The sequence below is a fragment of the Magnolia sinica genome, chromosome 6 (genome assembly GCF_029962835.1).
Source record: "Magnolia sinica isolate HGM2019 chromosome 6, MsV1, whole genome shotgun sequence".
NCBI classification, from domain to species: Eukaryota; Viridiplantae; Streptophyta; class Magnoliopsida; order Magnoliales; family Magnoliaceae; genus Magnolia; species Magnolia sinica.
The window spans coordinates 36,670,617-36,698,071 of NC_080578.1; the positions used below are offsets into that span (position 1 = coordinate 36,670,617).

A 27,455-nucleotide genomic window follows, 5' to 3' on the forward strand; every position below is an offset into this window, starting at 1 on the left:
TATTATGGTGGGTTTTATATGTTAGAAAGATTGGATGTCATACACACACCACGTGGCCTCCATGATTCCTGATTTCACTACCTTTCAAAGAAAAAAAAAAAATTTAACGAGGACCATAGAATTTCATTTGGGAAAGGAATTATTTGATGAAGTATTTGTAGTAAAAACTCCAAAATAAAAATAAATATATTTATTATAATTCATAAATAATTTTAAAATTCCAATATCTAATTATAATGAATTAGTTAACATTTTAATTATTTTCCATGTTAAGATGGGGGTAATCTTAGAAAAAATCACGTTACAAAGCTGATGATACTTTGAAAATCTCTTGACATAATCAAGTTTATATCATTTAATTTACTTCTCCCAAAAATATCTCAATATAATCTCAGCAATATTTGTCGCACTGCTTTATGACTAATGCTCGCGCATCGGTTTGGCTCCAAGATTGTGGTTCCAGAAAGAGGTTCTGCTTATTATGTTTGGGTAGTGGGAAAGCCAGTTTAGAGACTTCAGGAATTGTGTTGAGAGACAGAGCACTTGGAATCCTAGAAAGAAAAAAGAAAAGAAAGAAAGAAAGGAAAAAAAAAAAAGCCTGTTCTGCTGGAATGTTGAGAGAAGAAAAGAAAGAAAGAAAAAAAAAAAAAAAAAGCCTGTTCTGCTGGAATGTTGAGAGCATTTCCAATGGGAAATGCATGGTTTGTAAGTATTTTTCAAGGACCCCAACTGCAAGAAAAGGGGATTCTGTTTCCTTTGGGGACTGCTTTGCAGGTCGCAAAGTCACTCCCTGAGAATGGACTCTGTCCCTAGCTGACGGTGACTTCTACTCAAAATTCCTTAGTTCATGAGAAAGACATTGGAAACAATCAAGTAACAAATGGACTAACCCGCCATGTGAATATAGGAAAATTGGGAAGATGAGTTAGCATACATTAGATTACAACCTGTAACTGATGCAACTGAAAGAGAGGTCCGGTTTTCAAAATTCGGCGCTCCAAACAGCCCCATCACCTTCCCCACAGCGCTGGTGTACTTCCTCCATTCTCTCCACCGATTTGCAAATGCCGCTGCAACTCCAGTCGAAAGATGCAGCACAAGGATTCCCTGCTTGGGCCTTCCACTCACAATCTGACAAAGACAAAATGTGTTAAAGCTATCTGGTTGGAACGAGAACAGGTTCATTCACAACTACAGGTTCATGCAACAGTCCCATGGTTTGGTGATCCAGGCCAGAGATCAGATGCACCACAGTGATGAAGGGGGACTACCCAAAAAAATCTTACAGACAAGAAGTTCCTTGCTATCTAATCTTTGGCATTTTCATCTGAAGATTCTGTACTGCTGCTATATTTTTACCCACAAACATTGATTTAGGCCCCCAACCGATGGGATTGGATGATGATGATGATAGAACAGTTTGGATATTCAAACTTCAATTATGTTGGGAGCATCTCCCATCTAACAATGCACACCAAATCTGGATTGCCAAACCACCGGCCCTACTTGGACAGAACGAGAATATGGAGAACATATGCTCATGTCCTAATGCATCAAGACCTTAATTCCTAAAAAAATGAACAGACCAAGTACACTCTAGTAAGCAAAAATAACAGTAGCTCTATTTACAGACTATGAAATAATAAAATTTAGAACTTTCTACCAGAGCATAGAAAGAGATACAAGTACTATGAGTGCAAGCTATTTAATGGCCCACAATGATACTTCATTTAATTAGCCAATACATTTTATTTTGATGATGCGGTGGCCAACTAATAAGCATTTTTTACAATGACACCTCAGATGTTATGCCATAGGCATGGACAATGCAGATCTCTGCATGCATTTCCTTGAGGATTTACTATAGAGGAATTACTGGCTCATGGCAGTAGCAAGCATACAGCTTGCTGCTGCACATTATTTTGTATGTGGTAGACCATGTGGGAGCATCATTCTCTAATTCAAACAATTGATAGAGATGCCCAGTGTGGATGAAGGATGACCAAAAAATCTTCCAGATTGGAAGACACTATCCCCTCAATTCATGAACTACAAATAGATGGTTATGAATAAAATAAAGCAATGATCCTCATGCAAGGATCAGGATCCTCCAATCTGCAAGAGTCTTGAAGCATACATGGAATGTTTCACCAAACCATTCCGCAAATGGACAGACTACGCAGCAGCAAACTGTATGCTTGCTGCTGAGCAGGACACCCTGATTCCTCTTTAGTTGAATAATTTCTTTTAGCTGCCTGTGAATAGGTCAGCCTTTTCAGCATGAACCCATGAGAAAGGTGTCAAATATCTATGGATGTAGCAAATCAAGGTTAACTGACAAAAGAACCTGTGACCACCATGGGGAATGAAATTTTTATTTTTTAAAAAGGAAGATTTGACAGCTGAGATGCACGAGGAAAGAAACTAAAGAAAAAAGAAAAAGAAAAAAAGAGGAACAATTTGACAGATGAGATGCATTTTGATCAGTGCTCCAGGAATAAATTTCTGGAAACTCAGCTAATTCAGCAAGCAGCTCTTACCTGGGGGAGTCCCACAGCATAGGCTCCGTTCATCAATATGCTCAACATCAAGACCGATGAACCAGGAACCCAATGATACGTCTTCATTTGCATACCTGTGTAGTATGTGCCTACAAAAGATGAAGAAGAAGAATAAAGGAAAACCAGCATTGGGAGTGAAACAATTTCTGCAATCAATTGCTGTGAATAAAACATGTTATGAAAAAATGGAGTTACATTATCCTTTTTGGCCTGTCGATATGAGCAGTAATCTCAGGACCTAAGTCCTAAAAGTAGGGCACATATGTCAGTGATCCACATTCCACACTGCAATTGATATGATGGGCCCCACAATGGATGGACCATCTCCCAACAGTCTTCCTAAAGGTACAGTCCTAACCACTTGATTCTGTTATCCTTCAAATAGACAGCTCAAAACAGAATTATAGCCACTGTCCACACTCAACATAAAAATACCAAAGGCTGGATATGGCTATGATTTTACCATCCCGGAGATTTGTCAGGGCATTCGCGCATCCTAGAAGGTCCCATTTGATCAACTGTCTACACTAGATCACCAAGCTGTGGGCCCAAGTTTCCTAAAACACGAAACTCCCAAGTTTCCTGTTCCAGACCTGATGTTCTGGATTATGGATCATTTGAGATCCAAATTGCCATTTTTAGTAAACCACAATTATGGCTCCGTATTCTTACTATTAATTAAGTTATAAATTTATATCTATAATGCAGAGATTTATACTTTTATCTATTAAGTTATAACATAACACGAAGCATGCGGGGTCTATAATAATATCATTCATCATTTTATCTATAAATTGCAATATGAATTCACATGTAAAACCATATCGCATACATAATGCATGTATTGGAGTGATGCACACATGATCAGATCCCTAGAGTATCACGTATTAGAAGAAGTAGCACAGCGCATACTGTTAGCATACCATGTACCAAAGTGACCAATGATCCAGGTAACCTTGTGCCCAACACGTGCTCAATTGGGACCAGAGATACTATACATATCCTCAGGCTGAGAATTGTATAATTACTTTAAAGTACAAGCTTACCTATTAACTGATATGTAGGTTGCCAAGTCTTTGGAGATTGCATACATCTGTCCTGTCGCATGTCTGAAATACTTATTTCCCTCCTCACCAAATTTCCAGTATTCAGGCTCGTGGTACTTGACCCCTCTGCATAAAGTAGCAACAGTTGCCTAATGTTAAGTCAAAGGCAAAAATTATCTAAATAAATAAATAGAGGATAAACATAGTTCTGCACATGCATCTACTTGGAAACTTCAAAGGATTCGACAATCTTACTTCTGTGCAAGAACTGGTCCAGACTTCATACAACCTATATAGACACGTGGTTTTGACTTATGGCGAGCCAAATTAGAAGCAACCATACCTGTTGAAACAAGCCACTCTCAATCCATACATTCACAGTCGTAGCTAAGTTCATAAATCATTCATCTGTGCATTTTAAATCTGAGTTATTATAAAATGCGGGAGGCGAAGTACACATGGATTTCAGTTATGTACAAGTTGGGCTCTTTTTCTGAAGATTACTAGTCAGGCCCATGTTTAGTGATCCAAGCCATTGATGATTGATACTTTAGGCCCCACTTTGGATTTCCACTAACCAAACTTCTCCAATATGTCGTAGCCCTTCAATTGGTGTGGCAGTAAATAGACAGTTGAGAAAGAAAAAAAAAAACAGTCCAGACTTCACCACAAAAGGGCCAGTATTCGATGGTTAGGATATTACAATCTGGGGAATTTTGTCCATGGGCCGTCTGCAGTGAGGCCCCTCATATCAGTGGTCTGGATCAGTGAACCATGGACCCCACTCATACAAACTGAAAATACAATCTTGGATTTTTTTTATTATTATTATTATTTTTTTTTTTTGGTGCATGGGCGATCTGCAGTGAGGCCCATCATATCAATGTTCTGGGTCGATGAACCATAAGCCCCACTCATAAAACTGAAAATCTGAGTGTACAGTACAATTTCCCAGGTATTGTTTAATATGTCTTAAAACATAGAGATTAAATGGGACACAGAATACTCTAACCAGGATTGACATGCACATCATCGTCAACTTTAATGTAAAAATCAGCATCCCACTTTGCCACGGCTGTTGAGAAGTAGATTTGAGTTTTTGAAGGCAACTCGTGATACCCTTCAATGTGGTTCTGCAATGAAACAGTTCTATTTCACTGATCAGACAAAAGAAGAAAGATCCTAACTCTGGATAAAGGAGTTTCAGATATGCTATTTGAAATTAACAGGAAATACCAGATTACAAATAACCAGTCTCATCAAGTCCACGCATTGCATGTGTGGAACATTCGACTAGTGATTCTGGTGGGCCCCAATGTGCACATGACCTCCCCCAAATTAGGCATCCACTCACTAAGCAGGGACATACTTGTAGATACATGGCGTGCCCCACATAATCAGGCTGGTCACAATGCGGACAACAAATATGGATGAACTGCCTGAATAATCTGGTCAGACCTCATTGATCGTATAATAAATGCATGTCGAACATGGACTGTTGGCATTTTTTATTTTTTTTTTAATTGTCCATGATTATCATAGATCAGTGGTCTGGCTAATGGGTGGATAGCCCAGAATCCTGGCCAGGTCATCTACACTGTGAGGCCCACCTGACACATGGCTCAGATGTCCTACAGTTGGGCAGCATGTAGAGATCTTAGCAAACCTCTACAAACAAGCATCCTGGAAATTTGTTAAATTTGGTGATCTTCGAAAATCCCAAGTCATAGAATTTAGACGCACCAGTCTCAAGAAATCCTGATGCTGGTCCTCTTCTGCATCAATTGCACGGTCTAAAACACCACCTGGAGTTGCACTGTGGTTACATGCAAGAACTTGTCAAAGCTATGAACCAAAAATTCTTTTCAAAATGAGAAACATATCATGCTAAGCACTGTCTTATGCTTGCAAATTGAAAACTACTTAGCCTTGCTGTTCCAACTTGCAAGAATAGGAATACGATGCCTACCCTGAACATGTGCTAATGTTGCTGGTGCCATTCATCGAAGTGACCCTCACATGCACTTCAAATGTGGAGCTTTGGTTGGCCCTTGTTCTAACATCCAATTTATTTGCATATTTGGCCCACCACCCACCAGACATTCGTGACCAAGCTGACCCGATATTTTCAGGCTGCAACACAAATACAGTGTGGCCAGCCAGATGAACAGCCAAGATCTTACACAGCACCATGTGGATAGAGTGGAATCTGAAATCCCTACTCTAGCAGGAATCCATTGCTTTCTCATTATAAAATATTCTACCTGTGACCAATAACAAAGCGCATGACAATTCCCTTCTCTTTCTCCATCTTTCTTAATTTCTCTCCTGCAGACAATTAACTCAAAAGATTAGAAACATGGAGAAATGACCACAGACATGCTGTCTTTCCTGACAGCATCACTTGTGTTGAGCATCCGAGCTGTGCAAAAGACGGGCAACACCATGAGATTACCTGGCACAATCCACGATTGTCCACTCAACAGACAGGCCATGTAGAAATCAATGGCAGCTAATCGTCTGATCCAATGTATGGGTATGGGCCACCTAATAAGTAGATCAACATGATTTTCACAATAAGTGATCTTCACAGTGGGGCCCATCTTTTGCCTGACTCTGATGTCCCACACACATGACAAGTAGGCAGGAAAGATGGGGCTGTGTGTGATCATTTGTCAGAAATACAATATACCCACATTTATTCAATATAAATGTTGCGAAAGTTGACAAAATCAAACACTGAACCTCGAGGCATCCAGGTTTCTCTGATTGAATCCCGGCGCTTTCTGCTGCTGAATGCAGTAATGATTCCCATGACGAAGAAAACTTTCTGGCGCCCCTTTGTTTGCTCAGTTCCTGGTTTTGTAGCCATAGGAGATCCGTCCCGATCACTAGCTTGTGCAGCTCTAGCTGTGGCTAGCTGCATCTCTAGCCTGGATATTGTTTTTTCTAAAGTCCTGTGAGTATCATAACATGTATATATGCATCTCCGTTAAGATAAACTTTGAACTTATTACAACAGAAAGAGGCAGATGATAAAAGGAAAAGCATATCAACACCACCCAATGTTTGGGGAGCATGCAGAACTTTACATGATTACGTCATGTGTTTGTGAAACTTGAGAAAGGATGTCTCCCGCCTGGATAGAGTTATCCTGAAAAAAGGCGAAAGAAAGATTAGCTCCATGCATGAATCCACAAGCATGCTAGTGCGCCTAGTTGTCTCCTCCCATGCACAAAGTCCACGTATGTGCTAGTGCGCCTAGTTGTCTCCTCCCATGCACAAAGTCCACGTATGTGCAAGGGCATGAATGGAGGCACTACTACATCCAAGGAAGCTTGTCTTATTTGTTCCAACTTACTTTCTTTTCGCAATCAATTATAGGTTGCAGGTCTCTCTCTTGATATTTCTTCATAGATGAAGCCTTCTCATTTACTTTAATGGGATCAGGAACGCTCCATAACCTATAAGCAATCCAGAGGAAGTTGTTAAAATTTATTCAAAATAGAATGACTTTTAACAACTTTTTTTCCTTAAAAAAATGATAATACATTGAAAGGATTTGAAATATGAGAGACTATTTTATCAAGAAATACATGTTATCTTCACCCAAAATTTATCCTTGGTCAAATCTCCAATAGACAACATCAAGATCTGACTCCAAATGAAAAACACGGCAACGTAGGTGTTGGACGTAGGCCAATGGGGCCCACTTGTGAGCAATCACTAGTGGGTTCTTCCGGTTTTTTCTTTTCTGTTATATTTCAAATTCAACTTTGAATTTGAAATATGATAGGAGATAGGGATGTGACCGGATGATATGGTCTCATCCAATCTCATCTGATCTCTCATTCCTTTCCTATATAAGGATGAGACACTCTCCCGTAAGACATAAGAAATACCGAGAGTATATGGAGAGAGATATAGTGTGCACAGTAGTCTGTCCATTTTGGCTTGTCCTTGGGACGATCTAATCCATAGATCGCGATCCGGGGCCACTTATACCGTAGGATCAGAGGTGTGAATAGATCCATCTGCTCCAGTAGTAGATAGGCGGGCCCGTGGAGTGTCAATCTTCTGCTTTGTGAAGGTTCCAAAACTCGTATAGACCGTCAGATCTTGAGGGCTCACCTTCCGTGCTTCCCAACAATAGTATCAGAGCATTCAAAGCATTCAACGGCGGATCTCCGATTATTTTCATCTAAAAAGGTTAGTGGCCCATCCTTTCTTTTTGGATTGGAATCCATGGCCTGTCAATAATCTTGATTCCATACATGAAAAGTCATGAGTACGGTGGATTAAATTATAATTTTGTATACACGTATGCCATGTACTTGTAAGCCCAAATATGATGGACCAAGATGATGATGTAGATCTTTATGATTCCATACACCTTAATGTACACCATCTTATTGGTTTATGGAATGGTCCACATACTGTACCCCATGCGTGTACATCATATCCACCAATAGTTGTTGTATAGAAATACATGCGTGTACATCTCACAAAATATACAACAATAGTTGTTGTATTGAACTACAACACTTATACATAGCTGCTGGTGACGTATCTCACCATACTTGAATTGAAATATCACACACTCAGAAATATTGGCTGTTGTGCACGTGTACATGTGTTGGCTGATACAAGATACCAGCAATAGAAACGGATGAGGTATGAACAAGAGTTGTTGTTCATACCTTGGATTATCCATGCATTATGTGGCCCACTACATGAACTGTTTGGATTGCCGTGCCGTGATATCAAAAACCATTTTTTCCACAAACACGCCACAGTAGGTGTTTTGGAAATTTTGGATTCAAAGTACTATTCCATGTTTTCCGCCAACACGCCACAGCCTATTCTGGTTGCCCGTGGAAAGATGCCATGCAATTTGGGTTGGATAGGTGGGGTCCACTTATGATGCCTTCTCAAGATCCGCTCCATTCATTATTTTCTCTATATCATGTCATGATATGGGATTAAAAATGAGGCAGATCCACTAATCTGGTGGACCACACCACAGTAAAAAGTGTTCAACGCCCATTCGCATAAGCCATCTGATTGCCGCAACACCTTATTTTCAGACCATAAATCATAACTGGCTGGACCCACCTGATCAATGGTCTTTTTTGTCCAACCCAAATGCCACATTGGCAGATGTGGCATGTGAGGACCACCAGACCAATATACAACAGGGGTGGACCACCATGTTGTATATGTGAAATCAGCTCAGTACAGTCATCAGATAATGGCTTTAGGATGTAAGGTTGACGATACAATCTGATGGACCGAGTAGATTTTATACATATAAAAAGTGGACCCCACAGACTTGGTTATTGCAGAGAATTCCAGTCCGCCGACATTTAAATTGGTTGAGTAGCCCATCTTTGTCAGATGGTCGATACTCATGTACCCACCACAAGATCAAAGATCTACGGCTGTTAATAGTCGTAAATTAGCATTAGTTTCTCACCTTGAGAATGTAGTCTTCCTTGAGTGGTTCCATACTAGATGGATGGACCCGATCGACACATAACTTAAAAGACCTTTTTGAGTGGGACCCACAGGATGCAAAAACCAACATCTTAGTGGGTGATGTCACTTCACTACGGAGTCTTGCAAACTCCACCTGTCAGTAGCTAATATAGTGTACATTGGCTAATATGTGTATGGTCAATAGCTAGCTGTTTTAGCTAACGTACAAAACTCTATCTAGCTGTTGTATAGCTGACATACACATCTATATCTAGCTATTGTATAGGTGACGTACATATCTATCTTGCAAACTATTTGCATTCTCACACTAACTATAGCTGTTGTATTCACGTGGGTCTGATCACAATGTACGTGTTATATCCAAACCGTCCATCCATCTGGCGAAAGATATAATTATCAAGTAGGCCACATGGATGGACGGCATGGATAAAACACATACATTTGAGGTAGGGCCAAAAGAGTTTACTCAGTAGGCAATACAATTTACATGTAGCCTGTGGCAACGTGGCACATGTATATGAGATATATTCCGCTCATAAGATACAACTCTTTATTGATGTTGCACTAAAAAAAAAGGGCCCACAAGATCCACCTTGCATTGGCCACAGCTTGAGAGTTGAGAGTTACACAGATCTGGCAATCCATGCCAACCGAAGACTGACGTGGCCTTCGAACCGATGGTGGAAAACAACCATCTGAGTAGATTTCTCTTGTAACTTAGGCAAGAACAGACAAGTGAAGTCCTCTATGCATTGGATGCATATATGCTTGTGACATGATGGGCCCTAGGATTGGCATACTGCTCATATACATGTACATATACATACGTGTGATTATGTATATTTCCCGTATTTCTTCATTATGACATGTACATATATATATATATATGCATATGAATGTTGTTTCCTTTATAACATTTTCTTCACTGTTGATCAAGAGATCATTAGTGATCGAAATGATCATCAACTATGATGATCAATGTTGATGAAAGGATCGATCATCAACAATGATCACTAACGGTGATGATCAGATCCATCTCTAATGGACATGATCACTCCTGAAGATTGAACTCTCTTCATATTTAGCACTTCATTTTTCTTTCTTTCTGATGATGTTTATATGTGTAAAATAATTAGGCTTGATGTGTTTAGATCAAAGCCCTCCTTATTTTTCATTGGAACATATAGAAAAACTTAGTGCTATAATCCTCCCTAAAAATAAAGGTTGTGTATAACCTGAGTGGGAGTTTATTCTCCCCCACCAAATGATGCATGCAACCAAATAATGGTAGGTTGCACGTTATACAAATTCATTCTTATAAAAGAATTAAATCTCATCTTAAAAGGAGAACTTGATTATTCTACACCGCCCATTCGGGTATGTGGACTTTCAGATCTCGTTAAGATGCGTTTACTACTTTTATACTTTGAAAATTTAAATAACACGTAGAAATGCCGATGAGTAGTGTCAATACCTTAGATCATAGCTAAGTAGTGATACTCATGCAATGTAGAGATGGCCATCAAAGCGTTAATCGCAGAACAGCTGAAAGGACAATATTTCGACGACAACAACTACGAAGACTGGTCCCGCGTGGTGTGACGCCTTCTGGACAAGGACGACATATCGCACACACTCGATGAAGTTCAAGAAGAACCCATATTGGCTGAAAACGGGAATTTACAAGAACATAGGGTTGCGATGACTCGCTACAATAAGTGGCGAAAACAGAATCGTTCAGCCCATAATGTCCTTCTTAGCACCATGCACAAAAAACTCATACCTAAGTATGAAGTGCATGAAACCGCTAAGGGAATCTGAGAAGCACTGACAAATGCCTATGCGCAAAAGTCAGATGCGAGAGTTCGGGCAATGGAATTAGAATTCCAAGAGTATAGGATGCCAGTCGGCTGCCCCATCAAAGATTATATCCGTAAGATGGAGCAAATGATAGGTGCCCTTAGGAATGTTGGGTGTAAATTGACTGAAAATCAAAAGATTATAGCCATGCACCGTTCCTTGCCTGAATCTTGGGCCCAAATCAAAAGAATTCTGAACCATACTGATTCTATCACTACGTTCAGAGACTTTTGTGGCCACTTAATACGTGAGGTTGAAATGAATGCAATTCAGCCAGGTTCGGCCAAGGCCTTTGTAGCAGAGACCCATAAGCAGAAAGCTAACAAGAAACGGTTCAAAGCTCGCAAGAAGGCGAAAAAGAATAACCAAGAACAGAAGTCCACAGCACCTCCTCCAAATCTCAAGAAAGGAAATGGAAAGAAGCAGAAAAAGACAAATGTAGTTTGCTTTGTCCGCGGAAATTCCGGCCATTATGCTCGGCAATGTACCCATAAAAAGACGGTAATTTCTCAGTAACTAGATACTTTGTATGTAGGCGTTTGTTCTGAAATCCTTTCCGTTGATACTATATCTAACAAGTGGATTTTGGATTCAGGCGCAACAAAGCATGTAACACAGAGTCGTCGAGGACTCGAGGAATTCCGGCCTATATCCAAAGGAAGTTACAAGCTGTACATGGGCAATAACACTGTTGAAGACGTACTAGGAATTGGCATTTTCCATCTCCGTACGCGCATAGGGCGAACAATAATCCTTCGTGATACTCTTTATGCACTGGGGATGCGTTGGAATTTAATTTTTGTTTTTAGGTTATTATTTGATGGTTTTGATATTCGATTTTCAGGGACAAGAGTTTCTTTGAGACTGAATAACCTCATCTTTGTATGGGAAAATTTAATTTCAGATTTATTTATTCTAGACATAGATTGTGATAATGCTCCTCTTGCTTTATCTGCTATGTCGAATGAAACTGTAGTATCTGAATCTCAAAAATGGCACGCGAGGTTAGGTCACATAGGAAAGGATCTTATGACAAGACTAGTACGTTCTGGTCTGTTAGACTCCTTATCCAAAGTTGATTTGTCATTTTGTGAGCATTGTGTCCGGGAAGACTTCAAAAAAACCATTTCCCAAAGCGGCTAGGTCCAAGGGCACACTAGAGATAATCCATTCAGATATCTGTGGACCCTTTAATGTACATGTCAGAAACGAATGTCAATATTTTGTCACCTTCATTGACGATTACTCGCGATATGGATATGTGTATCTCATCTCACACAAATCTGAGGCTTTTGATTGTTTTCTTAAATATAAAGCTAAGGTAGAAAATCAGCTTGAGAAAAAGATTAAAATCCTTCGATCTGATAGAGGTGGCGAGTATACATCTGAAACGTTTAAATCATATTGTGAAAACTTTGGAATTATTCAGCAGTACACAATGGCTTACACTCCACAACAAAATGGTGTTGCAGAGAGAAAGAATAGGACATTATTGGACATGGTTAGATCGATGATGGCACAAGCTAATCTCTCTACCACATTCTAGGGAGACGCACTGTTAACAGTCGTCTACGTCCTTAATAGAGTCTCATCCAAATTCATTCCTAAGACACCATATGAGATGTGGTCTGGGAGGACTCCTCTAGCCAACCTACACCCTTGGGGATCTTTAGGATATGTTTTGCTACCTACTCCGCATAGAGGTAAACTTGATAGAAAACTATTGAATGCGTGTTCATTAGATACCCTATGCATTCAAAGGAATATATTCTAATTTATGACGACCATGTACGATGGATTGAGATAAAATCCCGGGATGTGACCTTCGTTGAAGATAGATACCCAAGCCGAATGAAGCAAAATGTTCTAATACAACTTTTTGAAATACCCAACGTATCTCAGAAGAGTGGAAATTCTGTTTCTCAAGATGATGATGCTCCTATAGTCCGTCAGGATAGTGGGAGGACATCCCAACAGGCTCCTGAGTTACGTCGAAGCGAAAGAGGATTGATTCCCCGAAGATACTTCGATATTGAGGGGCAAACATTCTCTTGCATTGCGATTAATGATGACGAACCTGATTCGTATCAGGATGCATTATTATCTTCTAACTTGGCCGATTGGGTGAATGCTATGGACGAAGAGATCACTTCCATGGAAAAAAAATAGTCTGGGAACTTGTTGATTTGCCTTCCAATCGCAAAGCGATAGGTAATAAATGGGTACTAAAGATCAAAAGAAAGGCAGATGGTACAGTGGACAAGTATAAAGCATGATTAGTTGCTAAAGGTTTTACACAACAAGAAGGCATTGATTACGAGGAGACCTTTTCACCTGTTGCAAAGTTCTCCTCAATCCGCATGATCTTGTCCATTGTCGCAAGTTTAAACTTAGAGTTATATCAAATGGATGTAAAGACCGTATTCTTAAATGGTGACTTGGATGAAGAAATATATATGCAACAGCCCATGGGTTATGTGGACAAAAAACATCCAAAGAAAGTCTGCAAGTTGTTGAAATCTATCTATGGGCTGAAGCAATCTTCAAGACACTGGTACATGAGGTTACACTTGGCCATCACCACTTTTGCATTCACGATGAGAGAAGAAGATCATTGTGTATACATGAAACGGTTTGGAAGATCTTTTCTGATACTATCTCTATATGTAGACGATATCCTGTTAGCTGGTAATAACATGCAATTGTTGATATTGACTAAAGATTGACTATTCTCGAACTTTGAGATGAAAGACCTCGGTGAAGCCAACTTTATTCTTGGGGTAAAAATCATCAGGGATCGCCCTAAGAAATTTTTAGGTTTGTCTCAAGCAACCTATATACAAAAGATCTTAGAGCGGTTTAAGATGAAAAATTCAAAAGCTGTTGAAACTCCTATGGATAAAGCTACCAAGCTAGACAAGAAATCGTGTCCCCAGATGAAGCCAAGAAATTGGCTATGTCCTCAGTACCTTATGCAAGCGTAGTAGGGAGCTTAATGTATGCTATGCTTTGCACCAAACTAGATATTAGCTATGCAGTTGGCATAGTCAACTGTTATCAGAGTAACCCGGGACAGTCTCATTGGCAAGCCGTCAAAGGATATTCTGATGCTACTTGGGGTAATGACGCCGACGAGGGAAAGTCTACTTCAGGGTATGTATTCTTACTCGGAGGAGGAGATATCTCATGGTTGAGTAAGAAACAGACATCCTTTCATCTATGGAGGCCAAGTACATTGCATGTTGTGCTGCAATTCAGGAGTGTGTATGGGTTCGCAAATTTCTATTGGGTCTGGGTGTTGTACCGAGTGTTCGTCAGCCTATATCGCTGAAAATAGACAATACTTCTGCCATTAACTTGGCAAAGGACCCTAAACACCACCAGAAGTCTAAGCACATTGAGATCAAGTATCATTACGTCCGTGATCAAGTGAAAGATAAGAAGGTCGCCCTCAACTATAATCCTACTAAGGAGATGATGGCTGATCCCATGACGAAACCTATAGCTAGAGATCTATTTCAGATTCACGTTAAGCAGATGGGATTGAGGAAAATTTGACTGATGTACTTGTTTTATAATACATTCGATCTTTCATTAATGAATAATATATTCCATTTATTCCGTATTGAACACTAATATAAACTGGGTAAGTAGATCATCAGCATTTACCTTGAGATCATGTAGGATTTCTATCTTAGTCGGCAGGCCGGTCACCCACTCGCACGGGTAGACCAACCTTGAATGTACAAGAGAGGTACATCTGAGGTCATGTTTATACATTGAGGTATGAAGTTCTCTTTATTTTGAATAATAAAGGATAAGGATATGAGTGCGTCATATCCGCCTACAATCTTATAAAGATTGAAGATGAGACTGATAAAGTCGAATAGCATAATCGCATCATTCCGTTACATGCGATCAATGTTATGGCCTGAATTTAGAGCCAGGTTATGAGGTTATGAGATGAGTCGTACCTCATGTAGAATAACCTGCGTATTGTAGACCCGACATTCACCTAGTATTGTCTACTTTACGACGTAGATTGTAGCCACGTGCTGGGACCTTTTACCTACAGATTGCTTTGATTCATTCTATTCATTGCAACGTGCGAGTAGTCAGTCCTGTAGGTGACTCTTTGTGTCCTTAGTTACCCTCTTCTTGTGTATATGAAGATGAAATTGAGTGTCGCTACTTTAGTGTACTATGACGAAAGGTCCTTGATTGGCTAGACTGAGCTACGCTAGGAAAGCGGCTTGATTAATTCCGAATTACACATCTGCGTGGGGAAGATCCCGTGACAGTTACACCAAGTTTCTAGAACTATAAATACGCACTTGAAGACTTATCCGCCGGCAGTATCAAGTTGTTTTTATTAGACTTTTGCAAACAATATTTTTCTTAAAAAGTATATATATATATATATATGTGTGTGTGTGTGTGTGTGTGTGTGTGCGTGCAAGTATTGCTTTAAATTGGTTTCAGTCGAAGTTCATGAAAAATCAAGTTTTCAGAATAACTCGATAAGTTGGATAAGTGCGTATGTTGGCCGAGTACTCGAGATCGGGAGTTAACTCCATCCGGTGTGGTCATGCGGACTAGGACAGGCATTGCAAAGCTTGGGTTATTGAGTACTAGTTAGGTGGTTACTTAGTACTTAAGCACCTGTGAGAAGATTACGGTGTTCCAGCTGGTCCCACGCCTCTGATTCTTTTGATTGCGATGTTTGATCTTTGATTGTTATTAGACGAGTCAAATAGACAAATCTTTTGTGCCTATCCCACAATGTAATTGAGTGGGAGATGTTGGACGTAGGCCAGTGGGGCCCACTTGTGAGCAATCACTAGTGGGTTCTTCCGGTTTTTTCTTTTCTGTTATATTTTAAATTCAACTTTGAATTTGAAATATGATAGAAGATAGGGATGTGACCGGATGATATAGTCTCATCCGATCTCTCATTCCTTTTCTATATAAGGATGAGACTCTCTCCCGTAAGATATAAGAAATACCGAAAGTATATGGAGAGAGATATAGTGTGCACAATAGTCTGTCCATTTTGGCTTGTCCTTAGGACGATCTAATCCATAGATCGCGATCCGGGGCCACTTATACCGTAGGATCGGAGGTGTGAATAGATCCATCTGCTCCAGTAGTAGATAGGCGGGCCATTGGAGCGTCAATCTTCTGCTTTGTGAAGGTTCCAAAACTCATGTAGACCGTCAGATCTTGAGGGCTCATCTTCCGCGCTTCCCAACAGTAGGCGTATGTGAATGAAAATGACGTTGCAAGGATCTGATGGTCGTGTAAAAATAACAACAGTATCGTCTCATCATCATAGCCTTGTCCCAGTTATTTGTGGTTGGCTTTTAGAATACTGTTTCACCAATCATTCCCATCTAAGGCCCCCTATCCTTGGTAAGTGAGCAAGCATTCATATTCCTTTCATCACCTCAATTAGAGCCATTTAGATCTTCCTCTCCTCCTCTTTTCAGGTCTTCAATGTTATGTACCCCTCCTTATTGGAGCCACCTCCAGTGGTGCAAAAAATAATACTACAAAGGATACTAACAGAAGACAAAAAGGAGAAAAAGATAAGAGTTTTTGAGCAACGCTAATGTAAATGATTTCTCTAGAGCAAACAAATTTCATATAACTGTGTGAAAACTCCCAAACTCATCCACAAAGAAATCAGAATATTTATGAGATACTATCTAGCACCTCCGCGTTTGCTTATTTTTCAATAACAAACCAACCAATGTCTTTTTCCCTTAATCAATTTTTTTTTTTACACACTCTCACACCCACATACAGCACATGGGTTCTCGAACCGAAGACCTCAAAGTTGAAACACATTGTGTTTACCACTGAGCCATGAGTAGAGACCCTTCCCTTAATAGAGTTTATTGTAGGGATTTTTATCAAAACGGCCCCAAGGTATGGCCATTGCAATAGAATACCTCTCTTTTCATTTCTTTTTCTTTTCTTTTTTTTGGCCTCTTAACAACTTCTTAGTTTTTACAAGGACCAAAATGCCCCTTGCCTTTGGGAGCTGCACCCATACTTGCTTTTGCTTGCTGGAGAAGATTCGAAGCCCCAGTCTCAATGTATGACGTGACTATCACGTGGTGATTGGGCCCACTTGAAGTCATATCTAATCCATTCATTTTCTTCGTGGCCCACCATTTGAAAGGGAAAACACTAATTTGAGCCTAATACAAGTTCTCTATGGCCCACAACAACTTATAATGGTGGTCGTGTAATCCCAACTCTTTCATGTTGTGCGGTCTACCTTTTATGTGGATGTGCCTCATTCTTGAGCCCATGCCATTAAATTAAATTTTTGAATCCAATGAATGGAGTAGATTCAACACATATCCCACGTTAGGCCCCACAAACAATGTCTGAGGATCATATAGTAGGGCCAAGTACGTTCAAAGACCTAAATTTCTACCTCTTGTAGTTTCTTGCAGAGAGCTTCTTCCTTCGAAGCTTCCTTCATTGGACCCACCACTGGCATATTAAATTTTTGAATCCAATGAATGGAGTAGATTCGACACATATCCCACAATAGGCCCCACAAACAGTGTCCGAGGATCATATAGTAGGGCCAAGTACGTTCAAAGACCCAAATTTCTACCTCTTGCAGTTTCTTACAAAGAGCTTCTTCTTCCTTCAAAGCTTCCTTCATTGGACCCACCACTGGCATTCAAGTCTCCATCTTTAAGAAGTGTGGTCGTCGAAGTGTACGAAATGGTCAGTTTTTTACAAGTTGAAGCAAACAAAAAGGCCACACAACGTTCCATCTCCTCCGTTCAAATTGTTTGGGATATCAGATGTATCAAAAATCTAAAAGATGGAGAAGCCAAGGAGTTTATTGACCTGCAGGACTGCATTTCTAAGACTATGCCTGTCTCCTCTCTTCCCGACACTCTCGGGTGGTTTCTGGATAAGTCGGGATCTTTCTCGGTGAAGTCCCTATATACTCTCATATACCCTGCGGCCACTACCCTATCTGAGGTTGATTCCTTCATATGGAAATACCCGGTTCCTCCGAAATTCATCTGCTTTGGATGGATCACGGGTCGCAGTAGAATCTTGACAGTTAACAACCTAGCTAAGAGAGGCATGCACATCGTCAATATCTGCTTGTGTTGTATGCGAGAAGCCGAGTCGGTTAATCACCTGCTGGTGCATTGCCCTTTCTTTACCCAATTTTGGAATGATCTCTATCACTGCTTTTCGGTTTCTTGGTGTTCCCCGGACTCCACGGCCGATCTCCTATCCTCTTGGAATGGCCTCAAGCTAGGGAAGATCAAATCCATCATTTGGCGCATGTCAATTCTCGCTATTTGGTGGGCCATTTGGGAAGAAAGAAATGAGAGACGTTTTAATGATAAATCATCTAGTGCTAGGGTTGTGGGTTCTCAGGCGAAAAGATTGGTGATCGAATGGGCTGTTAATATTAAGGATCTTCTTAATTACGATTTTAACTTTTTAGGTTGCTAGGGCCCCTCTGCTATCTCAGCAGCATCGGCCCTCCTCTTTGCCTGTGTTTTGTTTTGTGTGTTTTTTCTCTCCTTTGTTTTCTCTTTCGTTTTATTGAAGCTTTTCCTTTTGTTGCCTTAAAAAAAATAAAAAAAAAATAAAAAAAGGGCCGCACAACGGAAAACAAGACGCTAGTGGTCGTATGCCGGAAAAAGAACTTCACTAGAGGGTGGTGGTGGGTCGTTCAAAAGGAAAAAAAAAAAAAAAACTCAAATGGGCCCTCTGACCGACTTAGCCCTACCTATGGGATCTTCGGACATTATCTATGGGGACTACCGTGGGATATGTATCGAATCCACTCTATCCATTGGAGTCGGAATTTCATAAAAGGCCACGAGTATGTATCGAATCCACTCCGTCCATTGGAGTCGGAATTTCGTAAAAGGCCATGAGTAAAAGATTGAGCCACATCCACTCATAAGGTGGACCACACCACAAGGAAACAGTTGGGAGTAAATGGCCACCATTATCGGTTGTTGTGGGCCACAGAGAGCTCATATCAAGCTGAAATTAGTGTCTTCCCATTGCAATGGTGGGCTGCAAAGAGAATGAACGGATTGGATTTGCCTTCAAATGGGCCTACTCACCACGTGATACCCACGTCATGCATCGAGATTGGGGCTTCAAAGCTTCTCCCGCAAGCAAACAAGGCACGGGCGCAACTCCCAAAGGCAAGGGGCATTTTGGTCCCTATAAAAACTAAAAAATTGTTAGAAGGCCAAAAAAAAAAATGGTGGCTATTCTATTGCAACGGCCATGCCTTGAGCCATTTTGGTAAAAATCCCATTATTATACCTAAATAACTAGGATCTCTCAAGCTATGATAAAATTATATGCTATATGATTCTTAATGGTGGAGAACAAACTATGTTCCTGTGAATTAGATTTTAAATAGCTGCAACCTCCACTGAATATTTCAATTTCTTTAGAGATAATGTAAGATTTACTAGACAAAAAAGAAAAAATCCATTCCAATAATGGATAGGTATTTAGCAAATAATGCTCATCATGTTACTTGATCAGCATGCCCATTATAGCATTTGTTTCCCTTGGAACAAAGCTAAAAGAGGCAATGATGGCAGAGCATACTGCAATCTAGGAACAAGGCCTAACTTTATTGACCTTGAAACTGCATCAGTATAGCCAAGCGATGGAACTAGAAGAATCCTATTCTAAGATAAGACCATATAATAAATTGTGAAAAAGCTGGCTGCAGACCTTCTTCCAATTCTGCGTGATTCAAAACTCAACCCTGCAAGAACAACAGTCTTACTTCCCTTTAACATCTCTCATGCATCCATGATGCCTCCAACCTTGGATGTCCACAAGTTCTCAAAAGGAGCTACCATTGAGATTAAACTTCCACCATTCGAAAGAAGGCACCCAAACCTCAATTTTCCTCAAGGAGTCATGTTTTTCCATAATGACCAGGCACTCACTTCTAGTGTGATCCGACCTAGAGACAGCTTTGAACTCCTTAGCGACAGACGACTAGGACCCAAAAAGAGAACATAATCATCTCCTTAACTAAGGATATAATGAGGTGACATCAACCATAACAAGCTTGAACAAAACGAAAACCTATCAAACAATTGCATGCCCTATAGTTCCCTATGTTCCAAGGTTGAATGAAAGCCACTGTCAAAACCCAACCAAAATGGTTAACGGGCAGGTGTTTGGTCTGTACTTCTAGATAACGCTCCTAAAAGCCATGTCATTGCACTGAGGCTGCACTCCTAGTCCTTATTCGTGAATCCATGCTTTGAGTCATGCCGAGACAGATGTGCTTATGTCCTGATAGATCTATAGTTGCTGATGCAAAAGATTAATAAAAAGGTTCAATGTTGGGTTGTGGTGGTTAGTTTGTTAGAGTTTTGGCCTCATGGAGGGGACATTGAGGTTGAATTCTCCCAATGTCGTATTTAATGCATCAAATGCAAATTCCTATATCAAATATAGTAGTATATCACGCATTAGTGAACTATCGTGAAATTTTACAGTCAACATTAATACCTTATGCATTTATACAATCTATAACCACAATTCAACCTTTAGCTAATTTGCAGACTGTAAGCAGGAAAGAACAGACAAGCAAGGATCAACTAAGAAAGAACAGTCAATGATTCAGCATCATCTCGAAACACACGTCTCTGGGAGAACTAAATCAGTCATGTCAATGTGGAACTTAGAAAAATTGAAAGAGTCAATGGAAATAAGCAAAAACTTAACCCAACAAAAAAAAAAAAAAAAGAAGCTAGAGTACATTGATTTTTTATTTTTTATTTTTATTATTATTATTTAAAGGTGATGTTTGACGAACCTCAACAATGATCCTACCAATGTTAACAGTGGAGAGATGGACAGAGGAGAGGTAAGATAAATATAATGGAACGAAGGGAAGAGAAGATAAGACGAGAAGCCAAAAACTGAGGATTCAGATTTTCATCATAGCCTTGCTTGAACTATTTGGGGTCAAATTTACTCTATCTTGCCAATCACAATTGTTTAGCAAATCTTTTTCAGCCAGCTGCCCATCTAAGAGCAACTCTTCTCCTTTACCTGAGCTTGGAGCTATGACAAGAAAAGGAGAGAGAGAGAGAGAGAGAGAGAGAGAGACCCCTCTCAGTTCTGAATCCAGATAAGATGCTCCCTAATCTCAATGCTCCCTTCAAGTTTACCTCAGCTACTAAGTGGTCTACCGCAACAAGCTACCAAGTGATCCATAGAGAGAGAGACCCTTCTCGGTTTTGATTCCAAAGAAGTTGCTCCCTAATCTCAATGCACCCTTCAAGTTTACCTCAACAACCAGGTGATCTACCACACAAGGTGTCCCGTTGCAGTAACGGTGGGTGTAACAGTGCCCACCATTACCAATACGCTGAATCGGCGTAACGGCCGATACGAGGGGCATAACGACGAATACACCCCTGTATCAGTTGATTTTTATTTTTTATTTTTTTGCTCAAAAAATTCCAAATATATATATATATATATATCAAGAAAATACAAAAAATTGTAAATATTCCAAATATGCATTCATTTATAATTTTGAACATGTTTAAGGTAGTGTAATGGTTCAATCTTTAGTGAGAATGTTGTATCGGGCTATCTGATGAATTTATGAACCTGACAACTTGGAATTAACTGCAAATCTTTTATATTTAATTATTTAAGTATATAATATCAATATAAATTTATTAAAATGAATGTAATACCAAAACATCTAATACTTGTAGGTTTTATTATTATTCATAGTATTGGTATATTACATACCTCACGACTTTCGTACATTTCATTTCAACATACAGAGGTTTGGGACTTTTGATATCATTTTTCCCAATAGATCTTAAGAAAAAGTTGAAATTAAATTCAGGTGAATAGTGTTGTCAAGTTGGGGTTGATTTAGTGGACCATTTGATGTCCTAAATCAGCCTCGATTTCATGCAATCTACTGGTACTGATCCCAATATTGGATTGGCGGACATTTATTGGACAATGAAGAATGAAAAAATATCAAATGATCTTATCGCAAAATAACAAGTGTCAACAAATTAATGATGAAAATCATTCAAATAATTTAATTTTTGGATTGTGACTTAGCAACAACGGTCCATAATTTAATTAATTAATTTTGAGTTTTTTTTCTTTTTTTTACACACGCACACACACCCCCACACACTCACACTAGTGGAATTTCACCACCTAATATATGCCTCATCTACAATTTTTTAGGGCCATGTACATAGGCCCCACCTCGGTGTGTGTATTGTATATCCATGTCGTTCATCCGTTTTTCCAACTCATTTTATGACATGGTCAAAAAATGAGGTAGATCCATATCTCAGGTGGACCACTAGTGGGTGAGGCCCTGAATGTGGGGCCCATCTCGATGTATTTTTATATCCATGTCGTTAATATGTTTTGCCAAATCATTTTAAGGTAGGGTCCCAAAAATCAGACAGATCTAAATCTCAGGTGGACCATAGCGAGTGATGCCTTAAATGTGGTGCCCACCTTGACACATTTGTTGTATATCCATGCCATCCATCCTTTTTTGCCAACTCATTTTAGGGCATGGTCCCAAAAATGAGGCAGATCCAAATCTTAGGTCGACCACATAGTAGGGATTAAATCCCCACCATTAAAAACTTCTTGGGCCAAATGATTTTTTTGGATCAAGCTATCGTTTGTGTTTTCCCTTAATCCAGGTCCATGTGACCTTATCAATAGGTTCGATGGCAAATAAACATTATAATCGGCCGTAGGAAGTTTTTAATTGTGGGCATCCAATCCCTACTGTGTTGACCCATTCGAGATTTGGATCTGTTTCATTTTAGGGACCATGGCCTAAGATGAACTGAAAAAATTGATGGACGGCATGGATTATAACACATATATCAAGGTAGGCCCTGTGGACCAAATTAGTGCATGTGCACTAAGCGGCATATGCAGGGGGCACCGATACAAGGGGCCTATCGCGTAATGGTATTGACCGTTAACATTACATATCGGCCATTACAGCCGATACATGACCGTTTTTAATACCTTGCTACCACAACAACTCTAATAGCTCTAGGCATTTGAAAACCAAAAGAATGGCATAGAAGGAGTCATATCAGACCTCAAACCAAAGGGCCCAAGATCAAACAAGACAGCCTAGGTGAAGCTGCATCTAATCGCCTAGTAACATACTTCCGTTGACAGGAGCAATCCAAGTATTCTTCTATTTCACTCAAAATACAATGAAGATCATTTGCTAGAATTGCCAAGGCACCTTTGCATGACAGCACGAATGACCAAGCCAGAAATATTGGCTCATGCTGAGACTCGTATGCAGGAATACCATAGCATCAGAAGACACATATCATTTATTTCCAAAGCCGTTGGACACTGTGTCATCCCCACATTTGGTTTTATGGGTGGAATTTGACTCTCTCTCTTTTTTAATCCTGAGATTTGGGTGGAGCCTCCCTCTGTGTCCAGTCAGGCTATCTATTATATCAACTCATCTCGAGGCCTAATGGACAAACTTGGCTCATGCTGATTATTTATGCTAGTCACCAATACCAGAGACGATAGAACCTCTAGGAGGAGCTGAGACAGCTAGCTAGGTCCCTTTCTTGGCCCTAGATAATTATTGACAATTTCAATTCCATTCTTCGTACATGGGAAAAGAAGCCAAATGCTTAGTCTCATGCAGAAACATAGACAATTTCAAGGCATGAGAAATGATTGAGGGTCATGGATATTAGATTCGTGGGAAATCCTTTAATTTGGGGAAACTCCCATCAGGGTATTACTAATATTAAGGAAAGACTCGATACAACTTTGGTTAACCCTAGTTGGAGATCCATATACCCAGACATTCGGCTTTTTCATTTGCCTAGAATTGCATCAGTCCATTGTCCTATATACTATTAGAAACTTAACTAGAGAGTACAAAACCAGACCACTTCGTTTTGAAGCCATCTGGTTCGATCATCCAGATTCCTTTAAGGACATTATGGAATCATCGAATAAACTGGTTAGCGGTTCACCAGCTTTCTAAATATGTCAAAGAAATAAACAAAAGGAGAGACACATTAATCACCTAGAATAGGAACCACTTCAGACATATCGACAAGAAAACCTAACAACTAAAGGATCAAATCAATTACCTTCAAACCCAAAACTCACTGACTCGAAATCCATCGTCTCATCTTCATGAAAGCAAACTACTATCAGATTACCATGAACTCAAACAAGAAATTCTTTGGTATAAAAAAACAAAGATGCAAATGGCTTAAATATGGGGACAGTATTACCAGTTTCTTCCACTTATCCACAGTTATCAGTAACAACAAGAACAGAATTAACTGTCTGAAGGTCCCCGGAAGATCAGTTATAACCCACAACACAAATGAAATTGAAGGAAGTATTGCCAACCACTTCAAGAAACTTTGTGGTACTTCTCATCAAGATACATCAAGAACCTACTTTAATCTGGTTGATCAGCTTGATCCAATAATAAAGACATGGATAATAGATCTCTTCTGAATCCGATTGATGAAATATATATCTTCGAGGCTCTTCAAGATTCCACCATTCAGAGCCCTTAATCTAGATGGGTTCCAATGTATGTTTTTTTTTTCCTACTATAATTGGAGAAGCTCTATGTGAACCTAGACATCAAATGCATAACTTCCCCATCATTCTCTGTCCTCATTAATGGCAGCACAACTGATTTCTTTACTCTTTAGAGAAAAAAGAGGCCTTAGACAAGTTGACCCAATATCTCCTACCTATTTATAATTTGTGCATATGCTCTATTAGTGTATCTTACCAAAGTGGAACAAAACAAAAAGGTTCTCCCCATTAAGACCTCAAAACACAAATAAACGAGTGTGGTACTCCAAAAGATGTTCATGATATCTAATGGCAAGAGGCATGTCGAGATATCAGTTGAAGTTAACCAAACACTTACATCTCAAAAAATACTCACCATAGATACCGATATCTCCTGCTGCATTAAGTACCTGGATGCATATGGAATATTTTAAATGGACATGAAGCAAACATCTAGAAGGACTATTGGGTCCCCGGCACACAACTAAATGAAATTAACAATACATTGTTGGCTACTCCTGGTAATCTGCAAACAGATAACCAAATAATTACAGACAACAAGGTGATTCTCACATGATTATCAAGGATGTGAATGGTCAGGTGGCGCCATGATGGAGGATGCAAACCATGCTGAACAGTGCGAGGCTCACTCTTCAAAGGATGAATAGACGGATTACTTAGTTTTGCAATCCTTCTAACTAGGTGCCACTCCATGGTGTGCCGTAAAGGCCGTTACGTAAAGGTAACGGTGGCAACCGTTACATGTTATGGGGTCGTAAAGGTCGTAACGGGCGTTACAGATAAAATAACCCGTAAAGGCTGTTATAGCCCCCGTAATGGCCCGTTACGTCCCTTGCAAAGGCTGCAATGGCCCTGTAACGGCCCATTACGGGGCTGATACAGGTTTTTCAGGTTTTTTTCAATAGAAAAAAATAATAAATAAATAAATAATAGAGAGAGAGAGAGACCGTAACAGCCATTACGGGGGCCGTAACAGCCGTTACAGCCCGTATCGTAAAGGTATACGTTACGGCCACCGTTACCGTTACGGAATACCTTGTGCCACTCCCGCTTTGAATCATGCTTCAAACTCACACTCCTGCTCCCGTGGATTACTTGAAAACATTTTGAAACACATCCCCACACTTACACTCGAATCTATTGTTGCTTTGTGTAGCTATAACATCTCATCATATTTCCAGGGAAGCAAATGCCACCACTGACATTTTGGTTAAGTTAGCTAGCCAGGATTACGGGGACTGGATTGACTGCATTCCTGATTTATTTTGGCTAATGTAAATATAGATAACTCCAATCTCTTACACACATGCAAGAAAACACACAAAATCATCAATGTTGAGGAAAAGATGCCGAGGATCAGATGACACCAAGGAATGCGTGCATACATACATACACGACACCAAGGACATTGCTCATTAAAGAACGCTCATGTCAAGGATAAGGTGCTGAGGATCAGACGACACCAAGAGCATAGCTGATTAAAGAATGCACGCCCACACACAATCATCATAGCTGATTGAAAAAAAAAAAAAAAGGATTACAAGGCACAATCAAGAACAAGAAAATCAAAATTGATGATGGTAGATTAGTGAAGTAGAGGCATATTGAGAAGAACTCAAATGAGCCTGATTAACTTGATTCCGATATCAACAGAGTCATCCATAAGGGACCTCAAACACCATCCATATAGGTTGCTCGTATTTCTTCTGTACTCCAGAAAGGAATGTATCTGGACTTGCAGGTACTCTGGCTGGCTCATATGACAAGATGGCTCACCTGTGCAAGATCCAATCCATTCATCAGGCAGGACCCACCCCAAGAACCATCCACACCCATAAGTTGGAAGTGGGTCATCAGCAATCATTTCTAACCATCCATTGCCATCACACGCTCATGGACACCCAATGATGGAAGAATGGCCCATCCTATTTTTGGACCAGAGCATCTGCACGTCGTGGCCCACCGATGAACAGTTCAGATTCCGTACACACGTGACACATTGGCAGGTGCCCCGTGAGTGCAGCTGCGAGTAGGACGTGCCAGTTAAAAGTCTCAATCCATCCAGCACAAAATTACCAATTTCCAGTCTGAAACCGATAATCGTATTTCACAAAATAGCACAACAAACAGACAACTACAAATCACAATCCAACATACATAGAAAACGACATTCTGCATTTCTACCCATTAGAACCACTGCCATAGCAGAAGATGCTCGGAAAGATTATCACGCATTAGTCAAACACCCATCGAAACCCAACAGCATCAGCTTGTATAATCTCAAAAATCCCAAAAATAAAGAGAGAACTAAGAAGAAAACCCAACAACAGAAATAGCAAGAAAGCAAACAGAACAAACCCAACAAGAAAAATTCAGAAATCAAAACACCAAAAACACAAACAATAACCAAAATTTCAGACACCCATTTATATAAAAGAAAAAATAAATTTCTCCAATACTCACAAAATCAAAAACCAAGAAAATGGTAGTAAGAAAAGCACCTATTAACGACGAAAACTCCAAAGCAGAAGCTTGAAATGCAGAAAAGAGAAACCCATCTCGTAGAGACTCCTCCTCCTCCTCCTTTTGGGTGTCTTGTTGGGAGCATCAACCCCATGAAATGCTACTGATGCTGCCGCTGAAATTGCCAGTATCAGAGACTCGACATCGCCGCTCGAGCACGAAGTTTCTTTTTGTTCGGGCCTTCAAGCAACGAGTATTGAATCTCGTGAGAGAGAAATCGAATATATGCAGGAATCCGAGAATGGAAATACAATAAAACTCATCACTCGCCCAAAACCAATGCCAGGCGAATTATTTT

General features: G+C 39.9%; 1 protein-coding gene across 2 annotated transcripts; it reads right to left on the reverse strand.

Moving 5' to 3' along the window:
- Positions 1-810: 810 nt before the first annotated feature.
- On the reverse strand, positions 811-27,455 carry LOC131248656 (beta-1,6-galactosyltransferase GALT31A). Of its 2 annotated transcripts, none has more exons than XM_058249038.1 (11): positions 27,136-27,455; positions 6,969-7,071; positions 6,700-6,761; positions 6,353-6,540; positions 5,872-5,935; positions 5,351-5,423; positions 4,620-4,740; positions 3,863-3,950; positions 3,608-3,733; positions 2,541-2,650; positions 811-1,131 (listed from the first exon to the last, which is right to left on the reverse strand). In XM_058249038.1, the coding sequence occupies exons 1-11, from the start codon at positions 27,249-27,251 to the stop codon at positions 983-985; spliced, it is 1,200 nt and encodes a 399-aa protein (XP_058105021.1). In that variant the 5' UTR covers positions 27,252-27,455; the 3' UTR covers positions 811-982. The 2 variants fall into 2 exon arrangements, with proteins under 2 accessions (XP_058105021.1, XP_058105020.1); XM_058249037.1 differs by having other exon boundaries at positions 6,353-6,564; positions 27,136-27,454.

Coding starts and splice junctions, on each gene's coding strand:
- LOC131248656 (XM_058249037.1), bottom strand. CDS start 27,251: ATGGGGTTGATGCTCCCAACAAGACACCCAAAAGGAGGAGGAGGAGGA. Junction 5,936..6,352: donor AGAAACCTGGATGCCTCGAG/GTTCAGTGTTTG, acceptor AATTGTCTGCAG/GAGAGAAATTAAGAAAGATG. Junction 2,651..3,607: donor ACCTACATATCAGTTAATAG/GTAAGCTTGTAC, acceptor CATCTTTTGTAG/GCACATACTACACAGGTATG.